This window comes from Dicentrarchus labrax, unplaced genomic scaffold (assembly GCF_905237075.1).
Source record: "Dicentrarchus labrax unplaced genomic scaffold, dlabrax2021, whole genome shotgun sequence".
Classification (NCBI taxonomy): domain Eukaryota; kingdom Metazoa; phylum Chordata; class Actinopteri; family Moronidae; genus Dicentrarchus; species Dicentrarchus labrax.
In genome coordinates this window covers 9,814,983-9,836,409 of record NW_026136704.1, presented here as the reverse complement: position 1 = coordinate 9,836,409, position 21,427 = coordinate 9,814,983, and the positions used below count along the sequence as shown (strand labels likewise).

General features: G+C 42.5%; 1 protein-coding gene across 1 annotated transcript in view; it reads right to left on the bottom strand.

Annotated features, from left to right (window-relative positions):
* Positions 1-21,427, bottom strand: part of dpf1 (double PHD fingers 1) — a 40,483-nt gene that overhangs the window by 10,091 nt on the left and 8,965 nt on the right. The window contains 7 exon segments of the mRNA XM_051396630.1: positions 14,241-14,372; positions 14,543-14,621; positions 15,737-15,826; positions 16,809-16,936; positions 17,514-17,621; positions 18,562-18,722; positions 19,402-19,431. Of these exon segments, the coding sequence (XP_051252590.1) occupies positions 14,241-14,372; positions 14,543-14,621; positions 15,737-15,826; positions 16,809-16,936; positions 17,514-17,621; positions 18,562-18,722; positions 19,402-19,431 (728 nt within the window).

Below are 21,427 nucleotides of genomic sequence, written 5' to 3'. Positions count from 1 at the left end.
AGGCACGCAGACAGACAGTGCTGTAGGTGTTCATATGAGAGACAGAGAGAGGTCATTAATCCATCCATTTCAGGGTGGAGTCTTGTTTGGCTGGAAGGGGAGGAGGGGGGGTGAATTTGATGGAAAAGAGGGCGAGAAGGGAAGGAGGAGTGAGAGAGATTGGGTTTCTACTCCACAGGGTCTGGCTTTAATCCTCAGAGAAATAAAAAAAAATAATAAAAAAAACTCTCTGATCAGGATGAGAGACACACAGAAAGACAGACAGACAGACAGACAGACAGACAGAGAACGGGGGGAGGTGGGGATGATAAGCTGTACCTGCTACTGCAGAATTCAACAGGAGTACGCAAAAAATATGAGCAAGAGGCTATCAACTATACTGTGACTACTGTATCAGCTAGAGTTGGTTGATTGATGAAAATAACAATCAAATGTACTCAAAATAGACTCATTACTGGAATGTATACAAGGATCAGTGTGCTACGTATTGAATGTATGTGGATATACTGCACTGAGTGGGTTCTAAAGCGGGCCTACAACCTTAAATTCACCATTTCAACACAGATGGCTCCATCCTCATAATTCTCAATAATCTCTTTTGCCAGTGATAATATTATGAGATCTTGCTGGTGTCAGCTTTTTCAAAGGATGAGAGTTTCATTATAAAAAAAAAATTACCTGCACATCATCAGGCCGATGCGTTGGCGAGGGTTAGGCAGATATGTCCTGGCCTATTTTTTCCCCCTTTATTAAAAATCATCAGAAAGTCAGTGCGGTCTTTCATATAGCTGAAATGATAATTGATATGCTGATACTGAATTCTGTATAAGCATGTCAGGGGATGAGGAAGATCTTTATTAGTAGTAGCGGTAGTATCAATATATTCTTCAAATTCTTCTGTCCATCAAACTAGTATAAGCCCATCCGTTGAACTGAAATGGTGCAACATTTTTACTTTTATCCAACATTTATAAAATATTACTTTAAATCCAACACGTCCCAAAATGTAGTCCCTATAATTTTAAATAGGCTAAGACAATAATGCTAGCAGTCTTTGAGCACAGCAGTGATGTTTAGCAGGTATTACCTTTATGTCCACCATCGTAGTTTAGCATGTTCAAGACTGTCTGAAATCATTACCTAATAATTACCACCATAGTGCACTGTATTAACCGCCCCGCCATTTTATTTGAGTGTTCAAATTCGGATCGTGAAATGTGCACTAGGCTGTTTCAGATGGTTTGAGAACCAGTGGACTAGACTACAGTAGACAAAGAGAATGACAGCAGATGAGCATACAGTATATAAATGTATTTACTTTTTTAAGAACAACACAGACAGATGTGTACTGAGTCTAGCAGAAGGACGTATAAAGCTGTAGAGACATATGTATCGTGCAGGCCTGGAGCCAATGCAAACACGGTTTTGTCTCCATGTTCTGGTCAAATAAATTGCTTTTATCTTCACTGCTTTTATTTGGGCTCACTGCTGCTGATTGGGCCTCACAATCCCTGGTGGGATAAACTAGACAGGCACACATGTGGATAGCCTCACACACATTCAGGCTACATTTTATCTGTGTTTGTGTGTGCATCTCTGTTTGCCTTTGTATTCATGCCTGTGTGCAAGTGTGTGTGTGTGTGTGTGTGTGTGTGTGTGTGTGTGTGTGTGTGTGCTTGAAGGCCCCAGAGAGTGAATCAGCAGGTCCTGACGCATGTGAGTGAGTCGGGGCTGCCCGCTGGCCTGCCTGCGTGGAGGAAAAAACTCCATCAATGATTAAACGCCTGCGGCCATGTTTCAGAAACCGCCTGCAACCACAGACACGCCATCGCCGGCAAAGGGAGGGACGGAGGGAGGGATGAGGACAGTGATAGAGAGAGAGAGAATAAAGACGTGTGAGCTAATGAGCAAAAATAAAAGAGATATAAGCCAGGTTGGAGGAAAAAAAACGGGGGATTGAAGAAAGATGGCACAAGTCAGGTCGTTCCTTTTTCTCTCTTCCTCTTTACCCCCTCGTTACTTTTACCTCTCCGCCTGTTCCTCCGTCCCCAAATCTTCCCCTGCTTCACCCCCCCTTCCTTTCTTACCTCCATTTCTCCCTCCTTTACCTGGCCCTGCTCTCCCTCTCTTCTCTCCCTCCCCCCCTCTCCTCTTCCAATTACCAGGAGGAGTATGAGCAGAACCGCACACTTCACAGCTTTCAAGTGTTCGAGAGAGATCCTCCTGGGAATTATCCAGCAAGAGATGAATCCTCAAATGCTCCTCACCCCCCCCCCACACACACAACACCTACCCTTCCACCATCCTTCCTCCCTCTCTGCTTATAATTTCTCTCTCCCCCATCTCATTTTCTCTCCTCTCCTCCTCCATGCTGCTCCTTCATTACCTTCCATTGTTATTTTGCTCTTTGAACCCGCTCTTGCCCTGCTCCTTTTTCTCTCTTCTCACTTTAATAATTGTATATTTTTACATTTCTTACTTTATCTTATTGTATTTATTTCTATGCATTATTTATGCATTCAGGGATTTGATAAATTTGTTTTGTTTGTTTTTTAAACACAACTAAAATGCTAAAGTTGTCCTGGTCAAAATGAGACAACTGATTAATCATATGTAAGAAAAAACAAAAAAGAAGAAAAAGAGTGTGAGAATGGATAAATAATGACACAAAATCTTTACAATTAAATTAAATCATTTTGCATTTTCTACATGTCACTCCATAAAATAATTAACTCAGTGTTTAAATCTTTGCAGTGTTGCATGATTTTATACACACACACACACACACACACATATATATATATATATATATATATTATATAAATATAATCATGACAATGACTTTTTGAATTGAATTTGAAGTGACATACTTTTCACTGGATAGCTGTGGTTACTATGTATTTGAATTAGATTTTTCATATTGAGAAGTGAAGTTGCGGTGCGCTTTTTAAAAGCCAAGAAAACCTTGGATGTTGAAAATATCCCTTTGACAGAATAATTTTATTGAAATAACAGTTATATTTGAAGAATACGTGACTAATGGTGACCTGGTAAGAAGAACATTTCTTACAGTGTGTAAATAATAAAAGGAGCGACACAAAAAGAGGACAGGATAAAAAAAAGGAGGAAGTTGTGACCTGATGTCCGAATAACCAATCCTGGCATTGTCCCTCATGTTCTTCCCCTAGTATCTCCCTTTCTTGTCTTCCTCCCAACCTCTACCTCTTCCTCTCTCCCTTCGTCTCCCTCACAGACTCTGGCCTGGAATCAATACCACAGCCCGACTCTGGCTGGTCGATAATCTCATCCTCTGGCCGGCCGCAGTGGAAGCCTCATCAACTTAGTGCTACCATCTGAAGGGAATTACCTCTGCCTCCACACACAAACAAATAGGCCTACCTGTTGACTTTTCACACTTTTTAAATTTTCCATCTCCATTTTCTCTCTCTCTGCCTGTTCCTTCATTTGATAGGTATTAAACATTTGCCTGAATTGATTGAGGTGGCTTAATATGTTTTTTTTTAAACTCCTATTATAGATACACATAAAGCTAAGCCCAGCTCTTAACAAAGAAACAAGTTTTTGGGCTACCGTCACCACAAAAAAACTTGATTAATCAAGGCTGAGGCTTAAATGGGAAGCAGCAGTTGAGTGTGAATGTTTTCACTTTCCGAATGTATCTGTTCTTCACATTTACCCAAGGCAACAAACACTCCAGTGCTGCAGGTTTAGATGAGAGGAAAGGGTGACGATGAGGAGGAGGTAAAAAGGTGGAGGAAGAAGAGAATAAGGAGGAGGAGGCAGGGACGGATTTCAAGAACAGATGAGGAAAAAGGGGGAAATAGAAAGAGAGAGAGACAGAAGACGAGGAGGAGGAGGAGGAGGGGGAGGAAAAAGATGAGGAAGCACAAAGGAAGGGGAGAAGGAAGGGAGGCGAAAAAAGTGGCTCCCGTTGTATCGGAGCAGTGGTGTGTGAAAACACACACTCTGCACTCCTGTCGCCTCGCTGCTTAATGAGGAGAGCCTCTCAGGAGTAAGCGCACACACACACAAACACAATGAGAGCGCACACACATAGATGAAAACACCCACAAACACATGCATACAGTGGAGTGCACACACACGCACACACACACACACGCACACACACACATACACACACACACACACACACACACACACACACACACACACACACTCAAAGATTTACAACCAAGCCTTTGCATAATAACTTTTGCTGTCCAGTTTCAGTCCCATCCCCCACTTGCTCTCTTTAATGTGATGAATGAGAGTGCCTGTAACCCTCGTCCAGCCACACACACACACATAATTACAGTCACAAAAAATTTACATATAGTAACAGGAAACCAAAATGGACGTTTAAAACGCACATACATGTACATTCACACACACACAAAAGCCCACATGCTCAAGGAGACATCTTCAGGTTTTTTATGCAGACAAGGAGGCAGAGATGCAGTCAGATGGAAAGCGACAGTCACAGATGAAAAGTCACTGGCTTCCTTTCTCTCTCACTCTGTCTCCATCTTCCTCCTCTCACTCTTTCTGCCATCCTCTTCCTCCCTCTTCCTCTTTGCACTTTCATGCGTTCTCATTATTGCTGCTGCTCTCTCTGCCACTGATTCGATCTCTTCTCTGCGCTTCATTGTGCTTCATTTTTTCGCTTCCCTTTCCTTATTTGGTCTCTCTATCTATATTCTTTTCCTTCCCTCTGCTTCACCCTCAAAGAGGAAATTGGAACTCTTTCCTGCAATCCATCTGTTGTCACACTAATGCCTGCACCAGTGCCATGCTCTGTTCTTCCTCTGTTTTTCCCCCATTTCGGCTGTGTTTCCATCCCTGCACCCTCCAAACCTACCCCACCCCTCACCCTAACACAACACAAGTACTACTTTCACTCATGTCCAGTCAGCAGGTTGCGTAACTCCCAGTGCATTGTGGGTCTGGATGCATGCATTTGCGTGTGTGTGTGTGTGTGTGTGTGTGTGTGTGTGTGTGTGTGTGTGTGTGTGTGTGTGTGTGCAATGTGAGCTTGTGTGCAGAGATGACATTGCAAAGTAAAGAGGACAGAGGCAGTTTTGGTGCATAATAAAACTTGATCTATGGATGCTTTGTAATCACACTGACCTGCAGAAACAGACACACACACACACACACACACACACACACACCCCACACACACACACACACACACACACACACACACACACGCACACACAGTCCAACAGGCTCTGCAGTCTGCAGATATGTGCACATTTGGTGAATAGACACACATGCCAATACATCACACACACGTGCACAGACACACTGTAACTGCCCCATAAATCATGCATGTAAAGAAATACCACATAGACAGACACAGTCTCTGTACTTATACTTTGTGCAGATGTACTCAAATTTTCACATACTTATAAAGAGCCAGTACAGGCTTGTGCCCATGTCAATGAAGAGTTAAAATGCAAATTATTAATCCTATTTTGTTCCAGGGAGAGAGACGGCTGGGAATGTGACTGTGAAATCCTGTTTGAATTGTGCCCAACCTCACATGGTCCACTATAATGTGTCTCAGCCGTGTGTCATGTGGAAATGTCAAAAATGACCAGTCGGGCTTGAGCAACAACATACGCATAAAAGGGAGAATTTTACAAAAAAGGCATTAAAGGTGGAAATCTGCATCCTATCTTTTGTGGCATTCCTGCACTGAGATGGAGAGTTTCTGTAGGTGGTGCAGTTTTCTTTGTGTGTTCAGTCATGGTGGCTATCGTTGCTTGTGCTAACTACCAATTAGCATTTTAGTCGAAGAAAAACAGAATTGTAAAACACATCATTTGTGTGCACTAGATGATTTTCCCCATAAAACAGCGCTTTAATCTGACAGTTTAGACTAGAATGTGGAAACGTTTTCATCCGTTAAATCACGATTGCATTATTTCAATTCACATATGGACATTTATATTATAGTAGAAATAATTCATGAGTGCAGCATGTATGAAACTGTTGCATTGCCTCATCTGTTCATTGTTCTTATCTGCTCCTCTCCTCACGGTGTTGTACAGTTACATTCAATCACAGACAGTAAAACAGACAGCAAGCAGACAGATAGAGATGGATAGTGGGTGAGGGTGGATTTTGGGGTGGGGTGGTGGGTGGTACTGGCGGTGGGGAGGGTTGTGGTGGCGTGGAGGCTTATCCAAACATAGCCAAGACAACTGAGGAACCACAGAACAACCAGCCAGCAAGCCACAGCACCGCATGTTAAAACAGAATACCAAATGAAGCAGACTCCAATATTACCCTGCCTTCACCACTCCAACTGTCTGGGGGGATCTATATGATGAATCATGAAGAGATTTATTTTTTTAGTACAACTCTCTGCTTCTCGCTCTGCTTCTGTCTTTGTCTGTATTCTCTCTCTCCTCCCATTCTTTATGTTATTCTTAATGAACTCCTCTGAGCCCCCTCCGCTCCCTTTCTCCACTCCTATACTTCAACTTCTTCCATTCTTCTTCTGTCCTCTTCCTCCCTCCTTTTCTGTTCTCTCCATACTTCTCCTCGCTCCCTTTCCTCTCTTTCTCTCTCTCTCTCTCTCTCTTTTCAATGTACATAACAGTGTACTCTTTAGGAGGGAGCCCTGGCGGTATCTATGGCAACCGGATTGCTAGGCAACAGCCGATTCTGCCTTCCTTTCCTGCGCCGTGCAGCAGGGGCAACAATCAACCAATCAAAAGCTGAGGAGGAATGCCGGTGTACGTGAAAAGTTCAGAAGACATCCAGGAAGCTCTGCATGTTCTCTATTTCCACATGTTCCATCTTAACATGGAGAAATATTACATAAATTAACATGAAATCAATCTGTCTTTGCACTGGAAGACAGAATGTGTTATTATGCAGAACAAGCCTGAAATTATTACAATTTTAAAAAAATAAATATCCTTTGAATGTGAAACACAAAGCCAGTGTTCCTGTTGTTGCTGTGCACACAGACAAATAATGGGCAATTTAGGCACACATATGCTCATTAACATAAAATGACACCTCTACACAGACCCATGGGTGCCTGGTTATGTTTTAAAATGAGGGAGCAAACTTGGAAAGATAGATAATTGGCGGGGGGTTCTGGGCGCCAAAAAAATTGTCATTTAAAACAAATTTCCTGCATTTTTACGCCACTTAGCCTCCTGATTAAGTCAAAAAACAGCCATGTTACACTTAAAAGAGTCGATTCTTTCATTTGGCGTCACCACATCTCACAACTGCATCCCGTCTGATCAGCAAGTTAATGTTAGGTGGGGGTGGGCTGGCAAAGTTAGATAAGTGTTTCTCCATTTCGGCTGCAGCACAACCTTAACAACTTTTAGCTAATTTGAAGTTTGACTGTAGTCAGTGGCTCAAACATATTCATACAACATACACTCTGTTTCTATGTTCTATTTTCAGTCCATTCAGTTAAGCTGAATGTCATGTTGACACATGTTGTGGGGGCTGTATGATAATATGTTTGTTTTTAAAAAGTGGGGTTAAAAAACTCTAACTCTGCTCATCCTAATTGAATAATGGGGATGCATTTGCTCCCACTCAGGTGCATACACCACTTTAAAAGGTGACTCATTAAACCTGGACATTTTGGGCAATTTCGCATGCTTTGGCATTCTCCATACATCAAAATAGATCCCTGACATTACATTTGAGAGCAAAGATGAAGCAAAAAATCATCAGAAATTGATTAAACTTGGAGAGCATTTGAAATAAAAGGGTGACTTCAATTTAATGCAAACCAAATTACAATGCAGTACGCCACTTTTTCCTCAGAAATCCATCAGAATTTGCAGGTGTTGGAAAGTTTTGGTGGCAAACAGCATTGGATGCAGAGACTTAACATCTTACAAGACCCAGCGAACTGACAAAGACTAATCCCAGTAGAGAAGCACATCTGTATCTGCCCAGTGATATTGCTATAAATGGCAATGTAATAGCAATAAACACAAGAGCTGGATTCCTAACCACACTTCAAATCATCTCTGCTGTTATTCAGAAAAGAAAGGCACATAGAAAATAAACAGTAGTGCACATATAGAGCGACAATAGACACAGATTGGGGAGTGGCCATTTTAGGTTCTGAGCTTTGTTTTATATTGATGTTGGTTGATCAAAATTCGTCCTTCACTCCTCTGTCTGCAGACAGCGGGAGGAGGACAGAGAGGCCATTTTGAGACACAAGGCAAAAAAATGGAGAGGGAAAAAAACCACACACAACAACCAACAATGGTGAGTAGGAACAGAGGGATGCTGACCTTCAAAGGGCTCAATTACATGTCACACACACACATACACACTCAAAGTTGGGCATGATTGCCCATAGAGTGCATTCACACGGTTCGGTGGCACACAGAAGCACAAACAGACACACACATACATACCAAAAGACATGCATATGTGTGTGTGTGTGTGTGTGTGTGTGTGTGTGTGTGTTGTGTGCCGTGTGTTGTGTGCATTTTTTTTTAACACACACATACAGGCACACACTCAGAGCGTCCCTGCTGCTCCACACCGTAGGACCGTCTGTCCGTCCAGATAAAGTGGCCTCTGAATCTCAGCTCTGATTTGAGAGGGGGGATTTAATGACAACTATCCTCCCCCCCTCCTCCTCCCTCTCCCTTCCCCACTGCCTCTCTCTCTCTCTCTCCGTCTTTCTCTCATTCATTCACAGTTGATGTTCCTCTCAGTTTGTGTCCTTCTCGCAATCTATTTATCTTATTCCTGCTATTTCACTATTTCGCTCTATTTTGCTCTCTCTTTCTCATTTGCCTCCTTCTCCCGCTCTCTCTCCCTCTGTACCCACAAAACCAATTTTCAGGTGGACACTGCAGGGCCGACCTCTAAAGTAAACATCCCCCTTATTCATCTACTTCTCCTCAGCCTCCTCCTCCTCCTCCTCTTCTTCTGCTTCCCCCCACCCCTGCCACCATCACATCAATGCCAAAAGAGCCCCCTCCCCACCCCAACTCTCTCTTCCTCCCTCCCTCCTTCCCTCGCCACCTCCAACCTTCTGTTTGGAGGAAAAGAAGTAGAAGAAGAGTAAAAAAAACACACATAGTATGTGGCGCAGTTAGGAATTTTAATGGCGCTTCCATTTTGGGTAAATAGTATATCAGCTGGGATCCAGATATATGGGGAGGTTTAGTAGTGGTGGTGATCGGGGAAAGACAAAGAAATAAATTAAAAGGAAACCCAAAGCTGGATGATGGATGAAGCAAAACAAGAGAGAGGAGAATGGAAAATGAGAAGCAGAGAGGGATGGAAGAGGAGGGTTAAGTGAGGATGCAGAGCAAATGGAGAAGAGGAAAGTGGAGAAAGATGGACGAAGAGAAAGAGAGGAAAGGAAAATCTCATCTCCTGGTGGAATAATCACTCATTTATCACACCTATGGAAAAAATGGGAGAGAGAATGGAACTGGATAAGGTTCAGAAAAGACTGTTTCATAGTTTTTGTGATAAGTTTCAGCTTACACTTGTGTAGTGCATAAGGCATACATACCAGCGTCTAGACAGCTTTTTGTATAGCATGAATTATGCATGCAGGGTTGCTCTCATTCGGGGGAGCCATATTAAAATTATTACATATGTGGCAATATACCGAAGGATGGAGGGTGGAGGGTGGAGGGTCTCCTCCATGACGCTCAGCAAATTGGGGAAAGCTATAATGGCGCACACACACAAACATTAATGCGTGCACAATCACACGTATGAACACACTCCCAGAGCCTTGCAAATTCATGCACACTTGTGCATGTGGACACACACAAACACATACACACCAACCCAAAAGGCTAAGCTTCCTTTTTCATTTCAGCAGAGAAGATTGCATTTTCTGAGGCTGTGTGTGTTTGTGTGTGTGTGCGTGTGCGTGTGTATGCATGTGTGCGTGTGTGTGTGTGTGTGTGTGTGTGTGTGTGTGTGTGTGTGTGTGTGTGTGTGTGTGTGTGTGTGTGCATGCGTGCGTGTGTGTGATTACTGACTGTTTGGGAGGGAGTGATGGGGGATATTAAACGATTCAAATGCTGTCTCTCTTGCTCTCCTCCACTGGAGAGACCTAAGACTGCAGCATGGCCACACACACACACACACCTACGTACACACATACACACACACACATACTGGCCCAGTCTGTTCTGTCAGACAGGCCAATTTAAAAACACACACTGCCAATTAACTGAGAGGCAGCATAGTTTCAGTGTGGACATTGTTGTAGCACAGCATACACAGATAATGTGGATATGTGTGTTTTTGTGTGTTTATCTGCGTTCTATTCTGAGCAAATTGCTTGTTTTAAGACCGGGAGGAACAAAGACAGTGGATGAATCGTCTGCGCTGCCTTTTCAAATGTCCACAGCTATTTCTCTTGGTTTTTTTGAGTGTGAACAACTGTAGCCATTTTCCTGATGATTAGTGACCAAAACAGAACCCCCCGCAGGATAAATACATACTATTGTCCTCAAAAGAAGTCCTCAAAAACAAACAAAACACGCAGGCAGAAGACAACACAGGACAAAACCCAAACACTGATAGAAAACTGGCCCTGGGGGAGAGAATAAATGGTCACAAAGAAACAAATATGGCAAGCAATTTGTTTAGTGTGGATTCTGCAGCTGGTAGGACGGGAGGTTTGAGGTTTGATTCATAGAAACTTTAATATTTGCTTTACCTGTTGTTCACTAGCAATTCTTACTCTCTTATGGTACCCATGGTACGTTTGCTAGAACCTTTGTAGCCTTGCGCTGGGTTGCCTACAACCCGCAGTACTGTTATGCATCTGCATTGAACAAGTGATCTTTGGACAACTGTCCTCTACTCTTTAAATTCCTGTACAAACCTGGATCCCTCTAGATTTTGCACCAGGTCCCTTTACGGCTTCAGGAAGTCTGCCAAAACGCAATAACTCTACTTACTTCCTGCAGTTTATCTTATTAAATACAAGCCAAAAGTCCCATAGGGAATGATGTGGTATGAGATTAAATCCACACTGATATTCAGTGTGAGTAAATGTCCCTGAGCCAGATGTGCATGAGACATTTTTCATGATGGGCATCTTAACTTGTCAAACTCAGTTATAAGTATAACTTTTATAGTGGCCACATTGCATTAAATATTTTCCATGTAGTACCAAGATCTGGTCTGCATATCCTGGCTTAGTGGAGCAACCTAAATGGAATGGAGCATCATTAATGGAGGAAGGGAAACTTTAGAAATGTCCAACTTCTATAAAATGATAACTTTGCAGATTGTACTCCTCTTTCATAAGGCACATTCAGGCACCCTGTGGGGCCTTCAGACCTCCTCAGCAGAGAAAGTTGATATTGGCTGATTCTGCAAAACCTCTGAGTATGTTCAGTGACAGGTTTTTTTTTAATGCAAATGTTTGCTCGTACTTGTACTTTATAAAATAGCAGCCAACGACAGCTACAGTATGTTTAAAATCAGAAATAGATTGTGATAAACTATGTTAGTATGGTTAGGGTTAAAGGCGCTATAAGTAAAATTGGCATTTTGGCAAATTTCCTGTCTGTTTTTGCAGTTAGCACTCCCCTGCCTCCTCCCCTTCCTGCCCTTGAAAATGTGGAGAGGACCAGCTCATTTTAGAGTCCTCTCTTCTGACTGCATAAAGTGGGAACATGATACCAAAAAATGTATTCTCTGTTTTTGTTGCAGAAAGGAGGGACCGGAAGACCCATTATACTGACTGAACAGTCGATAGCTGTCAGAATGTAGCACTATTTAACACTTGTTTTAACAAAGCAACTTTACAGCAACAAAAATACTTTCTTATGGTTATGGAAAAATCATGGTTACATTTTTAAAAAAGACACCTCAGCCTCTATAGCCTTACTTTTTGCCTTGCTTCATATGGGACACACTACACCCTGCACTGGTAGTGAACATTGACACTGGACATAAATCTTAAGGGGTGGAATGATGAATGTGATTTCTAGGATCCTTCGCTGGGATAATCCTGGATGATCCTCTATGGTAACTATTTATTGCTATGACATCAAGTAAAACGCACGATATCTTTCATCCCTCAAAATCTTGAGTCAGTTAGGAACAAGACAAGAGTCTCCAGCCATGCCACCATCTCTGTGAGGTACAGGGGTGCTTCGACCTAAATGCTAATGTAGCACGCTAACATGCTTACAATGGCAATCCTGATGCTAAGCAGGTATGATTTTTTACCATGCTCACCATCTTAATTTAGTGCTTTACCATGCTACGATTTTAGTTTTGTAGGTACCTAATGAAAGCCCTAGAGGAAAAGTCAAGGGATCACTAAAGTCTTTCAACCTGTGGGGAACAGGAATGTTTGTACAAAATAATCCATCCAATAGTTGTTAAGATATTTCAGTTTTTTCATTGTATTAATCCATGATATGCCATTTCATAAGAAAAGCATCTGCCCCTTTTTGCATCTATATACATACCTAGACTGTCTGGAAAGTCCTGGAGGCATTCACGCGTCTTCATTACTAGCTCATGATATTCTGGAGCAGCACATTAATGGATACTCATTAAGCCGCTGATAGCTGCAGCCGCACTGTGTTCTGTAAATCGTAAGGTGCACACAGTAGAAGTTGAAATATAAATGTAGAGTGCGCTGCAAATTGTGTGACTAGTGTTTGTTCACTAACAGTTATTTAGAGCTGACAAGTGTTGATTGAAGAGCTGATGTATCTTCGCAGCAGCTGTTCCAGCTGTCTGAAGTGTTACATTAACTCACATAGGTGACGACAGAGAGGATTTATTTATACGGTAGTTTTATTTTATTTTTATAGTTCTACTCTAATTTAAATATGCATAACTGCATTTATAAATCCATCCTTGGACTGCTGCCCACTTATTTATCCACTCACATGTCACATAAACAATGCTGCTATAGCCTACAAGGACTTGCTTATTCTCTCCATCCCCTCAGTCCGTATAGAATTTGGTGAAGAGGCCATCTCCTACTCTGCCCCTTCAACCTGAAACACAGAACAGCAGGAACTGAAGCTGTCCAGCCTGATTCCCCTCTGGGATTTTAAACTACTTTAAGAAGACTGGAGAGAGAACGATTACGGGGGTTTGCTCTTTAGTATTTAAAATCCAACTAACCCTTTGGCACTATTGCACTTATCACTTATTGGATTTTTTGGTTCTATTTTGTCTCTGCATTGGATGTCTGTCTGTAACTTTGTGTTGTGTTGCTGCTGTCTAAATAAAGGTTAAATTAAAAAATAAAAATATTATGTGTGTGTAGCATGAAGGGGCTACAACTTATTCATTGTACAACCCTGTGTTGACAGTAAATGAACCTTTATACTTGATACACTGAAATGATGTTCACCTTTACATTCAGAGTATATTATTAGTGTTAATCATTTTGCAGTTATTGTTCTGTCATACAGTATGTTTGCCATCATCACTCGCCCTTATACAGTGTGTAAATAGAGTATTATTATCAAGACAAATATCTATATGAATCCCTGTGCTTGTTGGCAGCTGATTCTGCATTCTACCTGACTGTCCGACCTTTAATACAAGAGGTCTGACAATGACTTTAGCCCTGGGCTACAGCAGCCCAGACAATGAAAGGTTAAATGCTACATTGTAGGAAAAGGTGAAATTACCCTTGGGCTAAGTAAGCCTTGGGGCAACCATGTAAATATTGAGATCTCATGTGCAACGTTCAATAGACTTCACATATTGTGCTATCAACAGGGAACAACAAGCAAAACCGTCGTTTAACCCAGTTGGGTCAAGAAACCAAGTCGAATTATTCATCATGGCCCACTTTGATTGACTGCACAGTTTTAACATTTGTCACTGCGTCAGCCTGAAAAGGGAATAAGTGAGAGAGCTGGGAAATCATCAAAACCCAGTACCACTGGGAGAAATCCTATCCTTCATCCACACAAGTGCACACTTTGTATTTAGCTCAGTCAGCACTGTAACCATCTATAATACTGCAGGAGGAACTCCAGGACAATCAATAGTTCTTGATAATATTCTGATTATTAAGGATTGTTGGAAGGACACTGAAACTGCAAAACCTAAACTATGAATGAGGTTTTGTCTGTACCTGAGGACCCAGGATCAGCTTGCACAACCAACCAAAACAGTCCACAAGTAAATAATGGATGATGATGGACAGCTGGACTGTTATGAATATGTTAAATATTCAGACTCACGCTTGTGGTTGTTCTTGCGCTGGAAGGGTAGTGTGTGTCGCTCAGAGTCTTCTTCCCCCTCCTCATCTGCCAGGTGTGTGTGAGTGTAATGGTAACTCAGCCCTGGGCGGTTCTTATAGCGTTTTCCACAGACTGTAAAACAAACACACACAGACAGACACACAGACAGACACACACACACACACACACACACACACACACACACACACACAGTGTAGAAAATTAGGTTTCTGTAGCCTATGTGTAAGCGAAGAATAACAGAGTACGGAGAAACAGGAATAAAGAAATAATGCATCGCTCACTGTCACAGACGTAAGGCTTGTCTCTGTCTTCAATGGCAGGCGGCTCTTGTCTCTTCCTCATGCCCCCGACACCGTAGGCCTGCAGAGATCATCACACACACACACACACACACACACACACACACACACACACACACACACGCACACTTGTGAGAACTCAGGCAGCCACATGCAAAATCACAAATGTAGATACACACAAAAAGTTTGAACTTCCACACTTGTCACACAAGTCCTCTACACACACACATATAAAAAGAGCGTAACAGCACACTCCTCACTTGTGTGTTCAAGTGTCTACACACACACACACACACACACACACACACACACACACGTTTGCATTCTAATCATCTGCTCTCAGTGTAAAGCTTCACTTCCAGCAGGAGGGGGCTGATGACACCTAGCAGGGGAGCAACAGCTCCAATTAGCAACCCTGGTGCCTGCGTGTGAGTGAGTGTGTATGTGTGTGTGATGAGTTTCAGAATACATTGTTAACACTTGATTATCTTCCCATAGGATGCCCCAAAAGAGTGTGGGGGGAGGGCTGTCTGATCTAATCAAAGTTGTTGTAAAAAAAAAAAAAAAAAAAAAAGGTTGTCCCAGCATGATTTAAATCTCTGGATCCGTTTGCATTCATCCTCCGTAATAACTGTTGGTTTGTCAGATGACATTTCACTGTAGACTAAGGCAGGACTACAGAGAAAGCACAAAATGATTCCAGACTTGAAATGCAATAAATCATATCTATCATAACCTCAGACCAGGGATTAGAAAACAATCACATTCTTTCTGTATATGCAATTAATACAATTTCTGCATGTATATAGTGGAACGTAAGCTTTCATTTACTAATTTCTCCAGCAACGCAGGACTGTTACACTCCGCTTATATGGGATTCATAAATATACCAGATTCCCTACAGGTCTACATCAGAGTAAGTTATGGGCTGTCATCTCATAGTGTAATCCAAATCAGGACACTTTATGCTCTGTGTTTGACAGGCAGCACACTGAACTTTCACATCACTGTTCGACTTTGAGATTCATCTGGGTCATTGTTGCAGACTTTGGCTTTTCGAGCTTCACTCCCCTGCACTGACAGCCAAACTATTTATTTTATGGCTTGTTAGTTCAGAATAAAACGAAGAGAAGGGAGAAAAAAATAGATGAATTATGAATGTCATTGACGTCTCACCCGTGCTTTGGTACGGTTCTTGCGCTTCGGGACGTCTTCCTCCATCTCGTCCACCTCCAGCTCATGAGAGAAATCCCCGACCAGCAGCTTCTATGGATGAGAGACAGAGAGTAAGACAGATTAGTTGGTATAATTCTTTTCACCTTTCCTTTACTGCACTTCTGTAAATTAGGGGACACACAAGAGGTACATTTAAAAAAAGGAATCAAGCAGCAAAGACCAAGCTTTTGGTCAAGCTTGAAAAACACTGATTCCTACATTTCCCATTCAGTCTACAACTGTTTTAACAGGCTATGTAGTACTGTATAGTGACGAATAAACGGAACTTCGTGCATAATATCAATGGATTGTTCCTTTAAATAGAGACAGTCATAAAAAATCTGGAAACCAAAACAGTAAGGGAAGAGTACAGTGGGCACATGGAGCTATGACAGGGGTAAAGCATTGAAATCATGCCTGCCCGGGTGAGCCCCAAGCTGGGCTGGAGTCAGGGGAAGCCCTGGATTAGAGGCCCTAAACACTACTCAAGATCTCAAAGGGCCACTGTGAGGGCCATTCACTCAACTGCTGATTGATTAGCTGTCCGTCTGAATTCAAGAGCGACTGCCTCTGGCTGGTGAAATACTCCAGCCAGATGGGCATCAAGTTTTTGCTCAGAAGTTACTGAGTGCTGACCTGCTGTATAAAGCAAAGAGGTGGATTGACTTCCCCCTAAAGTCCTTTAAATAGTTATTCACAAGGTTGGTCTGTAAAACACGCGAGTGGAATCCCTGTAAAACACAGGCTGGCTGCAGTGCAATCACACACAATCACAAGCACGCACACGCTCGATGCCAGGAGGGAGTTGTCAGAGCCGCGGGAGCCTGTGTCACCGCCAAAACACACGCTCCGAGAGAGACAAAGGCAGAGACAGACAAAGAAACACAAACACAGAGGGTAATACAGACAGATAAAAAGAGATAGATAGCCTGACAAAGGAAGAAAACAACAAGAACAAGACACAGAGAACAACAAAGTACTGCAGAGGGAGAGAGAAAATGAGAGAGGGAGGAAAGAGAAACGAGAGTCTCACCTGACACTCGCTCATTGGCTCTTCTTCCTTGGTTTCTACCTTCTTGTCCAGGGTTTCCCCGGCGAGCAGCGACTCCAACACAGGCCCGTCTGGAATGCCCCCCTCCTTCTTTAGAGAAGCCTCGTAGTCTAGAGAGTGAGACAATTACAATCAGAAAACAGCAGAGATCTCACAGTCATGCTGGCATGCTCAGTTGAGCTGACAGTGCCCCGAGGAAACAAAAGTTGGCTGCTTCATGACGGCATGAAGTATTTCATCTTCTGCAGTGTTCACACGATGAGGTGATCATCTGCATTTTGTCTAAAATATCACATGATTGTCTATTGCTTGTGGTGTCCACTTTTTCTCTCGGTGTAACCCGCCTTCTGCAGAATACCAGCAAATGAGCAAAATATACAAATTATTGTGAGTTTAACTAAACTTTCTTTCAATTATGATACAAACACAAAGCTCAGTGAGGACACAGAACTGTGAACCGAGCCCTGAGCCATTAAGTCTTAAAATTGTTTAACACTTAATGGCTCCATCTAAATTTTTCAAACCTTAAGGCTACATAAGGGCAATTGAAAGGGAAAAATGTCACGTTAAGAGGTTCAAAGATAATGGCCAGCATCAATTTACAATTAGCACTACAGTATGCACCCCGTGGATACACAAATTTCGCAGTTCTATCAGTGGCAAAAGTTATTAAAATTGCTTAATTACCGATCTTGAACTCGATCGGTACAAGCCGCGGGTCCTCCAGAATGTTTAGCCGTCTCTTCTTGCGCCAGCAGCGAGCGGGATATGTGTACAACTGACCTGGAGCATGACCTGAAACACAGAGGAATACACAGCTCGGTTATAGGACACATACATTCATACATTCATTAGTGCAGGGCCAAAAGTGGATGACTGGATAACTGAATATTAGCATTAAGTATATCTACATTAGCTTCATTTTGTTTGACTAATTGTGGCGTTTTATATGAAAAGTCAGGATTCATTCTCTGGGAACCATGAATTCATGGCTAAAAATATAAATAGCTGTGGTAAAGAAGTGTCACTATTAATACAGTTTTTGAATATAAACCACTTTTTGTTGCTGTTGGAAAGTTTTATGGCATTGTTGTCAGTGATGAATAATCCGCCACTAAAATATCCCTTTAATTAACCAAATAGAAATAAACCTTGAATCTTAAACAAACACTCAATTTAATTAAATAGCATTCTATGTAAATAAGGTTGTAACAAAAAATAAGTAACTAACAAACAAAAGAATTGTACTGGCATACACCAGACAAAACCCTACAAACTCAAATCGTTAACACATTACACACACACACACCTACACACACACACACACACACATACACATAAGTGCGTTCTCTCCGGAATAGTTGGTGCCAGCGGCGTATCATTGCCTACAGGGCTGTCTGATTCCCTGCCAAAATACACTGATGTTACAGAGAAAGAGAAAGCGATGAGGAAACACCCTTTGGGGAAAGTAAAAATAAAAAAAGTTGAGGTGTGAAAGGTAGGAGGCCTGGAAAAGAGGAGGGGGAGGAAATGAGGGAGAGGAGAGAGGAAGGAAAGAGAGACAGAAACAAGCAGAGCAGAGGAAGGAAGCCGCGGGACAAATGACTGGAGAGAATAATTTGTGTAGCTCAACAGCTGGCAAACACACCGCACACACCACACAACCACTTGCTTTTATTCTGCCCAGGTATCAAACACACACCTCACACACACACACACACACACAAACACACACCTGGTCCACGGTGGTTCTTCTCCATCCAGATGTAGCAGTTGCTCTGGGCCACGCCGGTCTGGGAGTCCAGGAAGGGTAGACGCATGGAGCGCTCAGCGCACAGACGGGCATTGTAGCTGCGACAGTGTTCAATGGCCTCCTTATAGAACTCTTCACCAAGACTGAAAAAGAAAAGAGCGGAGGAGGAGGAGGGAGAATAGATAGAGGGAGGGTGTGTGGGGGTCAGAGGTGGAGAACAAGGAAGGGAATACAGTCCAACATCAGCAGGGAAACAGGATGCCAGAAGCTTGGCATATGTGTATCTATGTTTACGTGTGTGAGAGTCAGGGCTTCGAGTGGGCTTTCATGGACAGGTGTAGGGCAAATGTGTGTGTGTTTGTGTGTGTGTGTGTGTGTGTGTGTGTGTGTGTGTGTGTGGCTTCAAGCGGCGAACATTTCTAAGGGTTAGTGCATGTGTGTAAGTCAAAAGGGGCAGTCAATGGACAGTCCTGGGCAGGTATGGTGTGTGTGGTTGAATGTGTGTGTGTGTGTGTGTGTGTGTGTGTGTGTGTGTGTGTGTGTGTGTGTGTGTGTGTGTGCAGGAGAGCCGTGGAGATGCACAGTCCTATTAACCTGGGTCACAGCAGACGAGCTGGCAACAACATGCTGCTCAAACCACACACTCACACATGCACTACAGTAACACATTTTTCACTGTGAGGACAGTGTATGCACTACATCTTCTCACCTGTACATGTGTGAGTTTGATTACCATTCAGTGTAATATTCTTCTCTTTGTTCCTTCCTCCCCCTTTTTTTTCACCCACCTCTCCCTCTCCCATCTCTCATCCTCCCTCTTACCTGTTCTTGATGACTGCACCTCCAGATTGCCTGTAGGGAGAAGAAGAAGAAGAAAAAAAACAATAGATGTGTGGTGAGTCACTCCTCCACTCCACCCTACTTCCTCTCCCCCTCTCCACTTCTCAATTTTTTACAACATCTTTCCGTCTCTCTCTCGCTCTTTTTTCTTTTAGCTGTGTTTTTTGCTGCATATTTAACTTTCACACTTTGCCCATCTTTCGCTACACTTTCTTTTTCTGTTAATTTTCATCTTTCTTCGCACTTCTCTCTCTTCTCTTTGTCTCTCTCCTGTTAATCACTCCTCTCTAGTGTCTTCCTGCTGTGTGCAGACATCAAGGTCACTCTGCTATACAGGCGGTAGATACAGGACACACAAAACTACAGCTGCATACACACATGCACACACACATACACACAGATTGGCTGGGCCAACAGCAACCTTACAAAAACTGTGCAGTGCAGCCGTCGGTAAAGATTTGTTGGATTCGTTCTGTGCAGCCCCTAAAAGGTGTGACTGATTAATTGATTGATAAATTTTGCAGGAACACTCAGAGTATGTGGCCAGAATGTGGTTGCAATTGTACAATGTAATGCATTATGGCAGTAGTACATGTTAAAAGCATTGCAGTCCTATAACATTGTAAAAAAAAATATATATCAAATAGATCCAGCAGAACCAGACATATAGGGGTTTTGTCTTATTTCATGCATTTCTTCTTCTATATCAAAGCCTGGTGCCTACCTATCCACAATGCAATGACCAGAGTAAGATTTAGAACACCACTAAACTGATGGATTAATCTTAATCCAAGTAATCCAGAAGATTCAGGTTCAGGTCCAGGTTACTTTATTTGTCCCCCGTAGGTAGATTTGGTTTGCAGCAGTGGAGAAAAAGAATTTTCTTTATACGGGTGTAAAATGCCCCAAAACATACGTTTTTTCAAATAAAAAATGATCACATATTCGCGCTATCTGCACCAAAATCTAATCAGTTCCTTCTTGGCCCGAGGCCTGAATTTCTTCCAAATTTAACTGAAATCTGTTCAATAGTTTTTTTGCGATATCTGCTAATTAACAAAAGCAAACAAACTTCACGGGACTAAACGCCTGCTTGGCTGAGGTAATTACTGAAGTCTGCCACAATAACACACCACAACACTCTGTAAAGGTACAAACAGAGCAGATAATCATCCTTGAGCCAAATAAAAGCAAGTTTGAAAAGATGTAACAAGACTCTCAAACAAAAAGATTATGTACAGTTTAATGTCCTTAAAATGGATAAAAGCTGACTTTCAAAAAGCAGAAAGATGGGGGGAAAGACCCTCTTGTGAAAATGTCAAGTAGAATCAAATGTCCTGGTTGGAAATAAGGACAAATTCAACTCTACCATCAGACCCAGCAGATACTGGTGAGGTCTGACAGCTTGTGCGTGGCATCTTCAAAACCTCCTAAACCAGTTCGGCAACCTCGCGGGCCATCACTGGACGTGTGACATTTAAAGGATGTGATCAGGGCGTCAATATGTGGGGCATGCTGTGCTCATGTTCGTTAATGTACCGCTGCTTGCCTTCTGCGGAAGAGAATATGTTTCTGTACAGCTCAGCGCCCGCTATCCGCTGCACGTATGACCATTTGAGTATTTTATGGCCTCGTTGGAGGTGCGTCACCAGACTTTTTTCTTCACCTCGTATCACTTTGCTTTAGTGCTGTGCCAGTGATCCTCTTTGTAGTTTCCAATAAAGAAATGACGAATAGGGCTGCTTAGAGGCCTTCTCAAGAAATTGCAGGTTACATCCACACAACCTGTCGGATACCACTCGGCGCTGCACACCTAAATGCTTGAATTTTAAATCAGAGTTTGTACCAGCAGATGCCTGGCCAAAGTAGAAACACAACCATTCCTTCAGACACAAGTATACTGTTTGCATATAAATAGTCATGAAGACGGAGAATAAACACTCACACACTCAAACACACAGAGGTGCTCAAACACTCACATACATTTAAAAGAAAAAAAACAGGTCCA